General features: G+C 38.1%; 1 protein-coding gene across 2 annotated transcripts in view; it reads right to left on the reverse strand.

Moving 5' to 3' along the window:
* The window catches only part of MYO9A (myosin IXA), a 221,325-nt gene that overhangs the window by 104,103 nt on the left and 97,700 nt on the right, over positions 1 to 19,522 (reverse strand). For both annotated transcript variants that reach the window (XM_082648185.1, XM_082648184.1), the window contains exons 15-17: positions 18,295 to 18,370; positions 1,671 to 1,814; positions 129 to 168 (exon numbers count right to left, since the gene is read on the reverse strand). In XM_082648185.1, coding sequence (XP_082504311.1) covers positions 129 to 168; positions 1,671 to 1,814; positions 18,295 to 18,370 — 260 coding nt within the window. The remainder of the gene's footprint in view (positions 1 to 128; positions 169 to 1,670; positions 1,815 to 18,294; positions 18,371 to 19,522) is intronic.

Genomic DNA, 19,522 nt, shown 5'->3' on the forward strand with positions numbered 1-19,522 from the left:
CAATTAACCTCTATTTTGGGTACAAATAAGATATTTCTTTTTTTGTTTATGAAGATCATTTGCATGAATAATAAAAAAATAATTATGAAATGGGGCACTAACAGAAAAATTTTTTTCGTAATACTCACCTTTGGAAGGCCAGGCTTGGATTTGAAATTTTTGTTTCTCCTATAGAGATAAATCATACATTAGGAAAAAAAAAAACACGGTAGAGACGAATGATTTCAAGGTCTCTACTAAAACAACAGATTATATACCCATTTCCAAGTTATAGGTCGCCTAAATGAAAACACTGTCTAATTCAACTAAGCAGTCACCTTTGGGAAGGACGGATAAGAGAAGAAAAGAGATGCCTGCTTTGTAATACAGGTACAAACACATTTAAGCCCGATGATAAGTAACATAATGTACATTCAAAGCTGAAGTTTCATTTTCTTTTGGATGTTAATAGGGCTCTGCATTCTTAAACCTAAAGAGGCATTGTTTCTGTCATTTTAAACTTAAATAGATGCCTAATTTCATGAATTTTTAAAATGTACTTTTCACTAAGACTCATGATCTTCCATTTTTAGAAATTAAAAATTCTCCTTTGCCCTTTTTTCCCTTATTCATAATTCAGTATCACACTTATATCAAATCTTTTTTATTTTTAATGACTACATACAGGGAATAAAGCCCAATGCTTATGAACATGGGCTGGGGTGTCAGGAAGACCTTGGCTTGAATCTAAGCTCTTTCACCTACTAATTCTGGAGTATAGCAAGACTTATACAAATTGAGCCTATAAACACTGTTAAGCGATGATTTAGGGATTAAGGAATCCAATTCAGTCACACTTCCAGCTAGTGGTCAAAAAATATGCTTTGGAAGTGTTTGAAATATGTTGATATAGGTAGCTAAGAACTTTTTACTTGTCTACCATGCATGGTTATATCTATGTCCTCAAACCAGTTCTAAATCAGGTAAGGAGGAATGGCAGGCTTGGGTTAAGTGTTATATATCACCATACAGGTGCCCCTTGAACAACACAGGTTTTGACTGTGCAGTTCCACTTATAAGTGGAATTTTTTTTCAACAGTTTTTTCAAAACTGTATGCTTCTTCTCTTGTTAATTGTCTTTCAAGTTACTGTACTTGATCTGAGGTTGGTTGAATCTGTGGATGTGGAATCACAGATACCGAGGAGCAGTGGATATGGAGGGCTGACTACAGGAAACACACAAATTTTTGACTGTACAGAGGGTTGGCACCTCTAACCCATGCAGTGTTGAGGGGTAAACTGTATATGGCCCCATTCACCACTTCATAAGGGATTTTCCTGCCCAATTTGTTAGGATTGCTAGAATTAAAGGACAACTGAAGTTAAAGACTAGGAATCCTAAAAAGAGCTATCAGTTTTTGCTCTCTCTGGATGTAGGGTCTGTTAAAGAGCAATAAAGAGTCATCTCCATAATAAGTATATTCAGTCTGATTCTCCTGGTGAGATGAAAACAAACACCAGCTTTATAATACAGGAGACTGTCACAGCTCTAAATTCTGACTACTTTTGAGTCTTGTTTCACTCAAAATTCTACTCATGAAAATAATGCTTCATGATCACCTCTCTTCATTTTTAGCCAGAAATTTTAAATCAGTCATAAAAAGCAATCCACATTATTGATCAATACTAACGTGAGAATTCCATGGGCTCTCTCCAAGAGTTTGCTGCTAGCTGAATTAGCGAATATCCCATCTTTATCAAGCAAGGAGGTGTTACTGGATAGTCTGCTCTGGCGAATCCCAGTTCTGCCATTCCAGGCAAAATCAAATGTTTCACTGTAAAAATTAAATAGAGTACAATGTGCTTTGTTAATTGAGACATCCCTAAAACTCTATACATTTCTTAAAAAAGTAAAATAAAACTTTAAACACTAAAGTTAAAATTTAGAAAAAATGCTAAACCAGCAGAAAATGGTTTTATCAGAGAGATTACTGATTAATTTGGCTTATCTTTTACTCTTTCAGAACAAAAAATTTCTACGGATTCTAGCACATTCACATTCAAATGTGCATGAAGGTGAGCACATCATATAGCTAATACCTTTAAATATACCACTTAACAAGCAGTGAATAATATAATGTATTAAAATATAATGTCATGGCTTTTGTCTGTGTTTGAAGCCCAAACCCTCTTTCCTTTTGAAAAAGGATATATTAGTCACTGAGTGTAACCGCTTCTTTGAGTTTCACTTCTTTTCGGAGAATACTCATGTACGTAAAACATTAATAAAAACTGTATGCTTCTTCTCCTGTTAATTGTCTTTCATTAGTTTAATTTACAGGCCCGCAGCCACTGAACCTAAGAAGGCAGATGAAAAGTTTTTTCTCCCTGACAGTTTCATACTATATAATTTGATTTATATAACATTCGCAAAATAACAAAACTACAGAAATGAAGAACAGATTAGTGGGTGCTAGAGGATAGGAAAGGGACATGGAAGAAGGATAATACAAATAAGCAGCATGAATAAATTCTTTTATGATGATGAAAGAGCTCGGTATCTTGATTGTGGAGTTGGTTACACAAATCTATACATGGGATAAAACTGCAAAAAACTACCCATACACACACACACACACACACACACACACAGATTTTTTTAAATGGTGAGAACTGTAGTCTAATTAATATTAATGTAACAATGTAACTTTCCTGGTTTTGATAATATACTACCAGTATATAAGATGTCATTTAAGGAAAACTGAGTGAAGGGTACATAGGACTCTATGAACTATTTTTTTCCTTTGTACTATTTTTGAAACTTCCTGCTTTTGAAAAATGGAATATAACCTTAAAATATTTATTTTCCAATTAGTTCTTTATTTAAACTATACTACTTTTTAGATAGCCAAGACAATATCTTAAAATTCTTGTAATAGCTTTGTTCTGTCCTTCTGGTCAAGCTTCTTACTAAGAACAACAGAAGATAAAATAATAATCAAACATGCAAAACTTTATCTACAAAAATTTTCATCAATATCAAGAAAATTAGAAACAACCTAAATAAACAACAATTGGAAATAAATGAAAGAAGTTATATTATAACCACCCCCATGGAAGTCTATAAGGTCATTAAAAATCATGTGGGAGCAGCAAAGGAAACCATAAACAAGACCAAAAGAATGGGAGAAAACATTTGCAAATGAAGCAACTGACAAAGGATTAATCTCCAAAATTTACAAGCAGCCTATGCAGCTCAATAACAAAAAAACAAACAACCCAATCCAAAAATGGGCCGAAGACCTAAATAAACATTTCTCCAAAGAAGATATACAGATTGCCAACAAACACATGAAAGAATGCTCAACATCATTAATCATTAGAGAAATGCAAATCAAAACTACAATGAGATACCATCTCACACTGGTCAGAATGGCCATCATCAAAAAATCTAGAAACAGGGACTTCCGGGAAGATGGCGGAAGAGTAAGACGCGGAGATCACGTTCCTCCCCACAGATACACCAGAAATACATCTACGCGTGGAACAACTCCTACAGAGCATCTACTGAACGCTGGCAGAAGACCTCAGACCTCCCAAAAGGCAAGAAACCCCCCACGTACCTGGGTAGGGCAAAAGAAAAAACTAAACAGAGACAAAAGGATAGGGACGGGTCCTGCACCAGCGGGAGAGAGCTGTGAAGGAGGAAAAGTGTCCACACACTAGGAAGCCCCTTCGCGGGTGGAGACTTCGGGAGGCGGAGTGGGGGAGCTTGGGAGCCGCGGAGGAGAGCACAGCAACAGGGGTGCGGAGGACAAAGCGGAGAGATTCCAGCGCAGAGGATCGGGCCGACCGGAACTTGCCAGCCGAGAGGCTTGTCTGCTCGCCCGCCGGGGCGGGCGGGACTGGGAGCTGAGGCTCCGGCTTTTGTCGGAGCGCCGGGAGAGGACTGAGGTTGGCGGCGTGAACACAGCCTGCGGGGCGTTGGTGCACCGCGGCTGGCCGGGAGAGAGTCCGGGGAGAAGTCTGGAACTGCCGAAGAGGCAAGAGACTTTTACGTCCCTCTTTGTTTCCTGGTGCACGAGGAGAGGGGATTAAGAACGCTGCTTGAGAGAGCTCCAGGGACGGGCGCGAGCCGCGGCTAGGGGTGCGGAGCCCAGAGACGGACGTGGCTAGAGCCGCCCAGAGCGGCTAGGGCCGCTGCTGCCGCCACCGGGAGGCCTGTGTGCGAACACAGGTCACTGGCCACGCGCCCTTCCGGGGAGCCTGTGCAGCCCGCCACTGCTGGGGTCCCGGGATCCAGGGACAACTCCCCCGAAGAACGCACAGGCGCGCTTCAGGCTGCAACGTCTCGCCGGCCTCTGCAGCCGCAGGCCCACCCCACACTCCGTGCCCCTCCCTACCCCCGGGCCTGAGTGAGCCAGAGCCTCCGAATCAGCGGCTCCTTTAACCCCGTCCTGTCTGAGCAAAGAACAGACGCCCTCCGGCGACCTACACGCACAGGCGGGGCTAAATCCAAAGCTGAGCCCCTGGGAGCTGTGAGAACAAAGAAGAGAAAGGGAAATCTCTCCCAGCAGCCTCAGAAGCAGCGGATTAAAGCTCCACAATCAACTTGATATACCCTGCATCTGTGGAATACCTGAATAGACAACCAATCATCCCAAATTAAGGAGCCCTGTGGATGAAAGGCTCTTGGGGCTGCAGCCAGGAGTCAGTGCTGTGCCTCTGAGGTGGGAGAGCCAACTTCAGGACACTGATCCACAAGAGACCTCCCAGCTGCACATAATATCAAACAGCAAAAATTTCCGAGAGAGCTCCATCTCAACGCCAGCACCCAGCTTCACTCAACGACCAGCAAGCTACAGTGCTGGACATCCTATGCCAAACAACTAGCAAGACAGGAACACAACCCCACCCATTAGCAGAGAGGCGGCCCAAAATCATAATAAGTCTACAGACACCCCAAAACACACCACCAGACGTGGACCTGCACACCAGAAAGACAAGATCTAGCCTCATCCACCAGAACACAGGCACTAGTACCCTCCACCAGGAAGCCTACACAACCCACTGAACCAACCTTAGCCACTGGGGACAGACACAAAAAACAACAGGAACTACGAACCTTCAGCCTGCAAAAAAGGAGACCCCAAACACAGTAAGATAAGCAAAATGAAAAGACAGAAAAACACACCGCAGATGAAGGAGCAAGATAAAAACCCATCAGACCTAACAAATGAAGAGGAAATAGGCAGTCTACCTGAAAAAGAATTCAGAATAATGATAGTAAGTTTGATCCGAAATCTTGGAGATAGAATGGACAATAGAATGGACAAAATGCAAGAATCAGTTAACAAGGACCTAGAAGAACTAAAGATGAAACAAGCAACGATGAACAACACAATAAATGAAATTAAAAGTACTCTAGATGGGATCAATAGCAGAATAACTGAGGCAGAAGAACGGATAAGTGACCTGGAAGATAAAATAGTGGAAATAACTACTGCAGAGCAGAATAAAGAAAAAAGAATGAAAAGAACTGAGGACAGTCTCAGAGACCTCTGGGACAACATTAAACGTACCAACATTCGAATTATAGGGGTTCCAGAAGAAGAAGAGAAAAAGAAAGGGACTGAGAAAATATTTGAAGAGATTATAGTTGAAAACTTCCCTAATATGGGAAAGGAAATAGTTAATCAAGTCCAGGAAGCACAGAGAGTCCCATACAGGATAAATCCAAGGAGAAATACGCCAAGACACATATTAATCAAACTGTCAAAAATTAAATACAAAGAAAACATATTAAAAGCAGCAAGGGAAAAACAACAAATAACACACAAGGGAATCCCCATAAGGTTAACAGCTGATCTTTCAGCAGAAACTCTGCAAGCCAGAAGGGAGTGGCAGGACATATTGAAAGTGTTGAAGGAGAAAAACCTGCAACCAAGATTACTCTACCCAGCAAGGATCTCATTCAGATTTGATGGAGAAATTAAAACCTTTAGAGACAAGCAAAAGCTGAGAGAGTTCAGCACCACCAAACCAGCTCTACAACAACTGCTAAAGGAACTTCTCTAGGCAAGAAACACAAAAGAAGGAAAAGACCTACAATAACAAACCCAAAACAATTAAGAAAATGGGAATGGGAACACACATATCGATAATTACCTTAAATGTAAATGGACTAAATGCTCCCACCAAAAGACACAGATTGGCTGAATGGATACAAAATTTACAAGCAGCTCATGCAGTTCAATGTCAGAAAAACAAACAACCCAATCCAATAAATAGACCTAAATAGACCTAAATAGACATTTCTCCAAAGAAGATATACAGATTGCCAACAAATATATGAAAGAATCTGCAACATCATTAATCATTAGAGAAATGCAAATCACCACTACAATTAGATATCATCTCACACTGGTCAGAATGGGCATCATCAAAATATCTAGAAACAAAAAATGCTGGAGAGGGTGTGGAGAAAAGGGAACCCTCTTGCACTGTTGGTGGGAATGTAAATTGATACAGCCACTATGGAGAACAGTATGGAGGTTTCTTAAAAAACTAAATATAGAACTACCATAGGACCCAACAATCCCACTACTGGGCATATACCCTAAGAAAACCATAATTCAGAAAGAGTCATGTACCAAAATGTTCATTGCAGCTCTATTTACAATAGGCCGGAGATGGAAAAAACCTAAGTGTCCATCATCAGATGAATGGGTAAAGAAGATGTGGCACATATATACAATGGAATATTACTCAGCCATAAAAGAAACAAAATTGAGTTATTTGTAGTGAGGTCGATGGACCTAGAGTGTGTCATACAGAGTGAAGTAAATCAGAAAGAGAAAAAGAAATACTGTATGCTAACACATATATGTGGACTCTAAGGGGGAAAAAAAAAAAAAAGGTCATGAAGAACCTAGGAGCAAGACAGTAATAAAGACACAGACCTACTAAAGAATGGACTTGAGGATATGGGGAGGGGGAAGGGTAAGCTGGGACGAAATGAGAGAGTGGCATGGACATATATACACTACCAAACGTAAAATAGATAGCTAGTGGGAAGCAGCCGCATAGCACAGGGAGATCAGCTCGTTGGTTTGACTAACTAGAGGGGTGGGATAGGGAGGGTTGGAGGGAGGGAGACGCAAGAGGGAAGAGATATGGGAACATATGTATATGTATAACTGATTCACTTTGTTATAAAGCAGAAACTAACACACCATTGTAAAGCAATTATACTCCAATAAAGATGTTAAAAAATTAAAAAAAAAAAAAAGAAAAGTGAAAAAAAAAATCTAGAAACAATAAATGCTGGAGAGGATGTGGACAAAAGGGAACACTCTTGCACTGTTGGTGGGAATGTGAACTGGTACAGCCACTATGAAGAACAGTATGGAGGTTCCTTAAAAAACTAAAAACAGAACTACCATACGACCCAGCAATCCCACTACTGGATATATATTCTGAGAAAATCATAATTCAAAAAGAGTCATGTACCAAAATGTTCACTGCAGCTCTATTTACAATAGCCAGGAGATGGAAGCAACGTAAGTGTCCATCATCGGATGAATGGATAAAGAAGATGTGGCACATATATACAATGGAATATTACTCAGCCATAAAAAGAAACGAAATTGAGTTATTTGTAATGAGGTGGATGGACCTAGAGTCTGTCATACAGAGTGAAGTAAGTCAGAAAGAGAAAGACAAATACCTGTATGCTAACACATATATGGAATCTAAGAAAAAGAAAAAATGTCATGAAGAACCTAGGGGTAAGAGAGGAATAAAGACACAGACCTACTAGAGAAGGGACTTGAGGATACAGGGAGGGGGAAGGGTAAGCTGTGACAAAGTGAGAGAGTGGCAGGGACATATATACACTACCAAATGTAAAATAGATAGCTAGTGGGAAGCAGCCGCATAGCACAGGGAGATCAGCTCGGTGCTTTGTGACCACCTAGAGGGGTGGGATAGGAAGGGTGGGAGGGAGACGCAAGAGGGAAGAGATATGGGAACATATGTATATGTATAACTGATTCACTTTGTTATAAAGCAGAAACTAACACACCATTGTAAAGCAATTATACTCCAATAAAGATGTAAAAAAAAATTAAAAAAAAAAATAAAGTAGAGAGAACTCAGGGACGGTAAAAAAAAAAAAAAAGGCTCATAATATACAGTTTGAGACACAGAAATGAGAACTACTCCTAAATGGTATTAAAATTTACATTTCCATGTCAATCTGTCTTAGTCCACTTTATAAGAAAATTGTTTCAAGTCTAGGCTTGTTGAGCTTTGCTGAGATCTCAACTAGGCAAGTCAGTTTCCATATCTAATATTTCTTAAAACAATATCTTATTGACTGCTGAGGGGCTTCATATTAAATGTCTTGAAGTTGAAAATGATACTGAACTTTAAGAACCTTAAAACTTTGTATTTGTATGCATGAATGTTGCCAGTCTTTGTCTTATCTTCCCAACCAAATCATAGGGAAAGGTGTTTTGTTTAACTTTATATTCCCACAGTGTCTAACATAGTGTTACCCACACATAGTAGGTGCTGAAGAAATGTTGGTTTTTTAAATTGACCCCACCTGTTTTGAGCAAGGTCTTCATATTACCCATCCCAGTGCTTCATACAAATGCTGCCCCTCTTGTCTCATTTATCCCCTCACTTTGACCTCCCTATGATTTCCATAATCTCTCCTTCATTTTTTTCTTTAATCTCTCTCTGCCACCCCTCTGCCCTGCTCCTTCCAGCCCTAAGTGGGACAAGAGGCCTTATGCAGCATCCTCATCTCAGCACGTGCTGGCCTCTGTGTTTGGTGCTGGGGGAATGAAGAAGACTAAGCCGTGGTCCCACTCACAGACTAGTAGGGGACAGAGATGAGCCTGAGATGAACAGAGTAGTAGAATAGGGGACAGAGATTGTCATATATCAACAGTGACAATAAGTGTGATAAATTCTGTAATTGAGACATGTACAAAGTGATATGATAGAAAGGAAGCAACCTAAGTGTCCATCGACAGATGAATGGATAAAGAAGATGTGGCACATACATACAATGGAATATTACTCAGCCATAAAAAGAAATGAAATTGAGTTATTTGTAGTGAGGTGGATGGATCTAGAATCTGTCATACAGAGTGAAGTAAGTCAGAAAGAGAAAAATACCATATGCTAACACATATATATGAAATCTAAAAAAAAAAATGGCTCTGAAGAACCTAGAGGCAGGACAGGAATAAAGAGGCAGATGTAGAGAATGGACTTGAGCACACGGGGAGGGGGAAGGGCAAGCTGGGACAAAGTGAGAGAGTGACATTGACTCTCTATTTTTACATTTGGTATTTTACACTACCAAATGTAAAATAGAGAGCTAGTGGGAAGCAGCCACATAGCACAGGGAGGGCAGCTCGGTGCTTTGTGACCACCTAGAAGGGTGGGATAGGGAGGGTGGGAGGGAGACACAAGAGGGAGGGGATATGGGGATATAAGTATACATATAGCTGATTCACTTTGCTATACAGCAGAAACTAACAATGTAAAGCAACTATACTCCAAAAAAGTTGTTTAAAAAAAAAACCATGTGGGAGAACAGTATTTAATGGCATAAAGAGCTGTCTGCATATATTATCAAATCTAAATATTGTTGCATGATACAGTTTTAAGACAATTATATTTATATACATGGAAAGAATATTTACCAAAAAAAATTTTAATGGACAAAATAGACATTTATTCAAAGAAGATATATGAATCATCAAAAAACATACACAAATCACTAATAAGCACATAAAAAGATACTGAACATCATCATTTAGGGAAATACAAATCAAAACTACAATGAGATACTACTTCATTCCCTCTAAGACAGGCAATAACAAAATGACAAGAATGTGCAGAAACTGGAACCCTTACCCATTACTACTGGGAATGTAAAATGTCCGAGCCACTCTGGAAGACAGTTCGGCAAACTCTCAAAATGTTAAACAAAATAGACAGTAACCATATAACACAGCAATTTCATTCCTAGGCATGTACTCAAAAGCACTGAAAACACGTCCACACAAAAACTTGTATATGAATGTTCACAGCAGCATTATTCATAATAGGCAAAAAGTAGAACCCAAGTGTTCATTAACTGATAAATGTGTAACCAAAATATTCATAACATGAGATGTTACTCAGCCATAAAAATTAATGAAGTACTGGTACATGTTACAACGTAGATTATTGAAAACATTATGCTAAACGAAAGAAGTCTCACATAAAAGGCCACATATTGTAGATTCCATTTATATAAAATTTCCAAAAAATATATATTTTTTCCAGAATAGGCAAATCTACAGAGACAAAAAGTAGATCATGTTTACCTACAGTGAGTGACAGTACGAGAAAAGGAAACATTCTAGTAAGTAGGAAACTTCTTTTTGAACTGACTAAAATGTTCCAAATTAGATTTTGGAATAGTTGGCCAACTCTTAAATGAATTGTATACTTTAAGTGGGTGAAATTTTGTGGTATGTAAATTATATCTCAATAAAGCTATTTAAAACAAGGCCTCAGAAATCAGCAATGCTGTAACTAAAAGGAAATGTGGCGGTGTCTTCAAAATTCTGAAAAGAAGTTATTTCCAACCAAGAGTCTATACGCACTCAAATTTCCGATCAAGTGTGAGGGCAGAATAAATGCATGCTTAGTTATACAAGGAATCAAAAACATGTTCCTCCTATATATACTTTCTCATGGAGCTTCTAGAGAATATGCTCTGTAAAAGTATACAAAGTAGATCTATAAAAGGAAATAATGGTAGAAAAAACTGTTGATACAAAACAGAAGAATAACATAAGGAATGACCAATACAAAGGTAAAGACAGCTGTGTGATAGATCTAGAGAACAAAGCCCTCTGATCAAAAAAATGCCAGCAGAGATTTCTACAAGAAGATGAAATTAATTCAAGATGCATCTGTACATGATCAGAGGAAATTAAAACAACTGTCAAAAAAGCTTAGGGTTGAAATGGATATAAGCGCCACCAAAGTGTAGAAGAAAATCTGGCTGAATAGGTGACTTTGGACTGAGGAAACAATTATTTAAATAAGTTATTAAAAGGACAAATAATAGAGAAAAAATTAATACATTTAACTACATTTACCATTTTAACCATTTTTTTTTTTTTTTTTTTTTGCGGTAAGCGGGCCTCTCACTGTTGTGGCCTCTCCCGTTGCGGAGCACAGGCTCCGGACGCACAGGCTCAGCGGCCATGGCTCACGGGCCCAGCAGCTCCGCGGCATGTGGGATCTTCCCGGACCGGGGCACGAACCCGTGTCCCCTGCATTGGCAGGCAGACTCTCAACCACTGCGCCACCAGGGAAGCCCCCATTTTAACCATTTTTAAGTATACAATACAGTGGCACTAAGCACATTTATTGTTGTGCAACCATCACTACTATCTATCTCCAGAACTTTTAGCCAAACTGAAACTTTGTACCCATTCAACAATAACCCCCCATGCCCTCCAATACTATATAATATTATATAGCAACTAAAAAGAACAAATTACATGCCACAAGATGGATGAATCTTAGATAGATATTACTGAGGAGAAAAGTCACAGCAACCACATACTATATATTAGTATTTCTAAAACTCAAAAACTAGCTAAGCCAAATGACTCTTTGCTTAGAAAAACATATGTTTATTGTAAAACTATTTTTTAGAGCATAGTAATGGTATACATAAAATTCTGGATAGCAGTTACCTGTGGGGAGAGAGGGAGAATGATCAGAAAATATATGATAAAAAAGTGGCTGCAGCAATACTAATAATCTTCTGGTTCCGAACTTGGGTGGTATTCATTTTATTGACATGCTTCCTAATGTACATGTGTGTTTTGTATATTCCCTTGTATCAAATGCTACCTTAATGTATAAAGACTGAATCAAAGCTTCCTATTAAACATGTATACTGCACACTTCTTATGTTCCATTTCAAATCCCGTAAGTCTTACCTCTTATTCTAGCTGCTGCTATTGCAAATGGTACTGTAACTAGTCATACACACAAATTTTGTCCAGCGTCAAACAGGTGCTGCTGGCAGCACCTAGTTTCAGACTCCAGACACTTGCCTCTTGTCTGATGTAGGCTTCTGCTCTGCACTTACACAAGCAGAACTCTCTGTGGGGCTAGCAACCCCTGGAGCAATGGATTAGTCCCTCCTCTTTTCTTCCTCAAGGCAAATAGATGGTCCTGAGACACAAATCATTAAGCTTCTCAGTTGGTCCCACAGGGTTGAGCAACCAGTGGCCAACTCATTCATTGATTCTTGTATGGATTCTCCATCTTTCCCTTTTTTATTCCCATATCCCCCCTCCTGCTCCCTAGGATAACATTCTTAAATAAGCTACATTTATAAATAAACTATTTGGTGTTTGCAAAAGGGAAACCCATAATAAGCTGCCATAGCATACTCCATAGCAATTGTTTATGTCAGCCTCCAGCTGAAATACCACGAATTTGACAAAGTCATAAATTCACAAGGACAAAGAGTGAGAAGGAAGACTATGCAAGGGACAAGGAAGAGTAAAAGTTTAAAGTTGACAGACATGTAATAACAGATGTAGTAGACTAGAAAAAATTAAAACCTAAGTATATGTGTACGTCAGAATCATAGAAAAGGGGAGTCTATAGGGGTAGGCATGATTGAGAATACACATATGCTCGTGTGTGTGTGTGTGTGTGTGTGTGTGTGTGTGTGTGTGTGTGTGTGTGTGTGTAGAGGCTGGGGTTTGGAGTGGGAGAGAGGCTAAAACAACAAAATGTAAGTTGTTCTCATTCAGAACTCTGGAAAGGGTCAGATATTAGAGATAACTGGTACCACTGCAAGGGTGATGCTGAATGGGGCTAAAAATAGGAAGTTAGTTTGAAAGTCTTTAAAAATGACCTAGATCCTTACTCTTACCCTATATAGTGAAGTAACATTCCCTTCCTCAAACCGTTCAAAGATTTTACTTTATAGAAAAGTTGGAAACACAGAATCTCAGGAGAAGTCAGAGACATTAGGCATAGCTAAAGGTAGGGGTGGGTGAGGTACACTGAAAATAGGAGGAATTAAGTGGAAGTATGCGTATGGAATCATGAGAAGCCCAGTTACATAGCTAGAACATCAGTAGCCAGATTTAAAAGCTATAGGCAGGGAAAACTGACTGACTCAAGAGAAACAATCTAGAGATAGCAGACATTTGGAAGTCACCAACTAAACACCGAGATCCCCGATTAATAACAAAATACATCTTCTAGCCCAAGAATCAACTGAGTGCATCTGTATATCCAATGATTTATTCTCTCTCTCTAGATGAAGATCTCTCAGGAATCTCAAAGTAACATGTGCAAGCTGAAACTATCACTCCCTCTTCAAAACTGTTGCCTCTTTTATGTTCCCTACTTAAGTACTAAGCCAGAAATCGAGAAATCATCCTTAATTACTCTGTCTCCTCACCCAATATATTCCACAAGTTTTATATAAGACATAGATTCCCCCCACCCTCTCTTTTCAGGAAACAAAGGCTACAAGAGCCACAATCTCAGAATACGAAGATAAACTGAGCCAAGAACAAATTTTTGGTGACTCCCAAACCCGTGCTCTTTCTCCTATGTGTTATGTAAAGGCTTAAAATACAGCAAAAAGGTTTTACTGGTATTTTACACACTGAGTAACAGGAAGAGTCCCAGCATTAGAATGGCAGGCTCAATGGTGAAGTAGAAGGTTGGAAGTGAAAGAAAGCAAAAATAGGCTGTGCCTATTTTTAAGAGATGACAATCAATGGGATGCTGGGGAGAAAGAAAAAGCTCTGTGGGTACTTAAAAATCTTTGTGCCAGTTGGTTATTTCAGTGAAATGACTTGACGTAGGTATCTGTCTCAGTTTTTCTAGGGGCTTCCCTTAGCTTAGCACATTGTTATTAAGATTGATGGCATACACAACGTCTTTGTTCTCTATATACAACGTACTCCTTATATATACATTAGATCACTGTCATATATTTGTTGCATACATACAAAAATTATTTGCACAAAGCACAGAAAATCCAACACAGACTTCTCATAAACATTGAATCCTCATAAAATCAGATGAGAGACATATAGATTTTCAATTTTCCTCCTTAATACAGGTTCACATCAATGTGTACCCATGACCACCTACTGCAAGCCATCATCTCTTGCCAGAACTGCTATCCAATCCAGGGCCTCTCCAAATCATTCTCCATAAAGCAACCATAGAGATTCTTCTGAAATATCAGTCAGTCCCCTGCTTAAAAGCATTAAATAAATTCTCATTACCCTTAAGATGAAGTACAGCCTCTCCAATACGGCTAACAAAGCCCCACATGAACTAGCCTATGTCTATTTGTCTTTCTAGAGTCGACTCTCATCATTTCTCTCTTCTTACTCACATTCTTTTCATTCTTTATTTGTGCCATGTTCTCTAGAGAGAGCTCTCTTTTTGCTCCTGGACCATCATACAGGTTGCTCCTCTGCCTATAAAACATCACCCTCCTCTTCAAAGGGCTCACCCTTACTCTTCACTCAGATAACAGTTTAAAAGATTCTTTTTCTGAAAAACATTTCTGAGGCATCTGGCCCCATATCCAATTCTTTAAATACAGTACTGGCATACAAAATTTAAAAGTCCTCCTCTATGTTTCCATGGTATCTTATATTTCTCCAATCATATCACTTATCACATCTATCTCACAAAATATTGAATCTCCAGTTTCTGCCACACGACCTGGCACGAAGTACTTGTTAAATAAACAAATGATCTGGCAGAACGAGAAGTTGTCTCTGTCTTAATTTATTGCTTTATTTTTCTCTCAAGAACGATCTGACCTTCAGGAATGGAGTTACATGCAAATAATGCTCCAGTAAAAAAGCCACTAATTTTTAAAACAAAGGACAAACAAAACTATGTAAAAACACACAAATATCATTTAGGATAACCAACATACTATATATTAAAGTGAAAAAATTTGGAAAAGACTTTTGAAACAACTATAGAATACTTTTTTTTTTTGCGGTACGGGGGCCTCTCACTGTTGTGGCCTCTCCCGTTGCGGAGCACAGGCTCCGGACGCGCAGGCTCAGCGGCCATGGCTCACGGGCCCAGCCGCTCCGCAGCATGTGGGATCTTCCCGGACCGGGGCACGAACCCGTGTCCCCTGCATCGGCAGGCGGACTCTCAACCACTGCGCCACCAGGGAAGCCCTATAATACTTAATGTTTTAAACTTATACTAAAATATGAGTATTATTTCATACTACTAATTTGCTATTATTATATGAACTGCTAATCACATATAACTGCTTACATTAATAACCAAGTTCTGTATTTTTTCATTAGGGTAAACAAAATACACTCTAAGACATGATCAAATGCCATGAGATTTATCTGGCTGTAACATATGAGAAATTACTCCAAGCTGTTTTATGTGACATCAAGTCATATTGGTTCTAAGAGAACCTTGAAATCCATTCATCTTTATAAATCATGTTAAATATGATAATTACTTAAAAAACCCTAGTAATAAATTATTTGACTTATCCTTCAAAAAAAGTATTTATTTTTGTTCTCATTGTTGCATTTTATAATACAATGTCTCAGATGGTAAGCAGTCATTTACCCAGATCAAGAGGAAAAGTTGAATTTAAACAAAAATAACACTTTAGACAGTGAGTTTTCAGTTGCATTAAGAACAGAAATCAGGATCCACACATGCTACATAGTCAACTCTTAGAGGATAGGTTTATCCCAGTACTCAAATATGTGGTTATCAATATAGCCAAAGTCCTAAAAAATGGTGTCATAACCCACAAGTTTTAATGAGACATTCTAGTTCCTTAATGCCCTGGTATTAGCATGATAGTACAGCAGACCCCATTTAATTATAAAACATACCATATACTTCCACAATGTGCAAATTCATTATGTCCTTGTCTACAATAAATTCTGATAATACTCTTTTTGCCCCTTAAATAACAAGTTTCCAAAGGCATATTTTCCCAATATAGGGTGGTATATTTTATTCTTCACACAATCTTCTCTACAACTATTCAGAAGAGCTTTTTCCATCTAGGAACGAATGTATCTTTGAAACCAGGGCAGTCTTTTTAGTTATTCACATTAAGTGTCACTTCAGCAGTCTCTATTTACCATCTCTGCTTCATGATATGTAATTATAGGCTCTGTACTTTTTTCAAATCATATTTTGATACAAAGACATCTGTTTCCAGTTTATATCCTCTTACCAAAAAGCAACTGCCCACTCAACATTGATGAAAGTTTTCTCTCTCACTTGAGGAATATTTGCACTGGCTAAAAATAGTTTTACATTTGCGTTTCCTTGTTTTTATACAGACTACATCAATTCTTAGTCCTAGATCACCAGCAAATTGGATGTTCCACTCTTTCATTTAAGAGTCACTTATTAGGAGTGTTCCATAGGGAAGGTCCAAAAGACTCCACTTAGTAGATACAAGCTCATGATTTCATGACTGATTTGATTTTCTGAGTATCTATTGTTCTATTCTCTCTATCTTCTCACCAATTTTCTCTAAAATATGTCTAAAATAAACTCACCAATACAACAAACACAAGCGGGGAGGCTCTCTTGTTAAGACTGCTAGCTGGCCTTTTCCTGATAACATTACTTCAATGCCACATATCTTTCTTTATCTTTCTTTATTGTACGCAAAGGAAAAGAATCAAGCTGGTGCGATCAATTTCTCTGTGAGGAAGGGTCTCAAAAATGAGCTTATACACATCTTTACAAAATCAGTTTGTCATTCCATGAGTGCCTAAAATCACCTTAACTGCTTGAGTCCAGACCAATCTTAAACCAATATATCAGACTATTCCAACTGACATATAAAAAACAGAAGCCCATATAGATCACTTCAGGCATCCAAAATTGAAAGCAGTACAAAGAAACATAACTGGGAATTCCCTAGCAGTCCAGTGGGTAGGACATGGCACTTTCACTGCGGTGGCCCAAGTTCAATCCTTGGTCGGGGAACTAAGAGCCTGCAAGCTGCGCGAGTGGCCAAGAAAAAAACAAAAATAAAAACTAGGAATTAGGAAAGTTATAACCATTAAATTGCTTCAGGAAATGCAACAAGGCACAGTTCCTTTTTTTACCCAAATCAAGAAAATGAGTTCCTTAAGTTAGGGATCTCTAATGACCAGGGTGAGAATACTGCCAATAGATTGAAATAAAAAAGGTACACAGGTCACCAGATTAATGATCTAATTTGTTCTTAGGTAAAATCTAACATGCACATATAATGGTGATTTTCATCGTCAGCCAACTGTCACTGTTAAGAAAACAAAATGCATGCACTATTATAAAGACAGCCAGTAGTTCAATTTGCTGGCGTTAAAGATAAGTACAGTTGAGGTTGGATACTTGGGCTGTGATAGCTCTTGCAGGTTAAAATAGTGAACCTAGACTTCTTGTAATAAGCAATAAAGAGTTATAAAAAAAAGTTATGGAGCAGAGAAGTGATAATATATATTAGAAAGACATAGTAACTCAAAATGGAAAACCTGATCAATGAAATTATACTTTAATTTTAAATGACTGATCATCCTAATCTTGTATCTTACCAGGACACTAAGAAGCTCAATTCTCTTGATGTTTAAAATGTACACAGCAGACTCTAGACACTAAACAATGCTCTTTCGCTCATTTAAAGTACAATCTTTATAAAACAGTATGTGTAAAGGAAAAGGAGCTTTATTTACAAACTCAAAAAATTACTTACATTTGTTACTTTCAAATTTTACTTAAGAATTCTTCATTGAAAATGGTAAAAGGTAAGCTTTGGGTATCACACTCATCAAGAAAAGGTATCGGACAGTTTGTTGTAAATCAAACTACTCAATTATTACTTACCAATAAGATTTCTCCATGGAAAGAAGCAGAATACCCATTACTTTTGCAAAAGACATTTAAAACGCAAGAATGGTCTCAGAAATTAAAACATATGCACTCATTTTTAATTATCCTGGGGAAACTTTTTTTACATTGTACAACCACTTTACTAGAGGCAATCTTAGACAATTTACTGTACTGTTAACTATAACCTTTTTAACTTATTACACCATTTACAAAAGCTTTAAGAAATTAAAAGAAAAAAAGGCCCGATTTACTGCATACTTTTAAAGCCACAGAAGTATTAATAAGAATTCTAGTTATTTCTTCTTTATGTCCTTGAAAACTTAAGCCAAACATACTTACTGTTGGTTTTTTTCATTTAGAGTATTCATTCCCTGAAGATCAGAAAGAGGTGTTCTGGGATTTTTCCGAGTTATACCTAGCATAGAGAAAGCAAAAACTTTCAATCAGTGCTAAGATAAACTAAACATGAAATAATTTTTCTAGGAACAAATGAAATTAATATACTTCAATAGTAAATATTTGCTAAACATATCAGAAATGTCTAAATAATAATAATATGAACCAATTCCATGACTGTTACTTATAAATTTGACTTAGTCAACAATGAAACCAATTCGGGAATTTAATAATAAATTCTTTAATTTCTTCTCTCATTTAAATATTATCAGGAAATACAAGGGTAACTGGGCTGAATGTCTAGAAGTATACAAACTCATTTCTTATTTTAATATTCAAAAAATTCCTAATGATTCCTTTGCACCATTTTTCAGCAACAGGATATTGCTCCTATAAACTACAGATTTTAGAGATCAATTAATCTTACATATAAAGACACTAAGAATCAAAGATGATGAATTGCTTCCTCAAGAATTACCAATATTTTTTAAACAAAAAATCTAATTAAAAAATGGGCAATGAACATTTTGGTACATGACTCTGTTTGAATTATGGTTTTCTCAGGGTATATGCCCAGTAGTGGGATTGCTGGGTCATATGGTAGTTCTATTTGTAGTTTTTCATTGCAGCTCTATTTACAATAGCCCGGAGATGGAAACAATCTAAGTGCCCATCATCGGATGAATGGATAAAGAAGATGTGGCACATATATACAATGGAATATTACTCAGCCATAAAACGAAATGAAATTGAGCTATTTATAATGAGGTGGATAGACCTAGAGTCTGTCATACAGAGTGAAGTAGGTCAGAAAGAGAAAGACAAATACCGTATGCTAACACATATATATGGAATTTAAGAAAAAAAAAATGTCATGAAGAACCTAGGGGTAAGACAGGAATAAAGACACAGACCTCCTGGAGAACAGACTTGAGGATATGGGGAGGGGGAAGGGTGAGCTGTGACAAAGCGAGAGAGAGGCATGGACATATATATATACACTACAAAACGTAAGGTAGATAGCCAGTGGGAAGCAGCCACATAGCACAGGGATATCAGCTCGGTGCTTTGTGACCACCTGGACGGGTAGGACAGGGAGGGTGGGAGGGAGGGAGATGCAAGAGGGAAGAGATACGGGAACATATGTGTATGTATAACTGATTCACTTTGT

The sequence above is a fragment of the Grampus griseus genome (genome assembly GCF_964374135.1).
Source record: "Grampus griseus genome assembly, chromosome: 2".
NCBI lineage: Eukaryota > Metazoa > Chordata > Mammalia > Artiodactyla > Delphinidae > Grampus > Grampus griseus.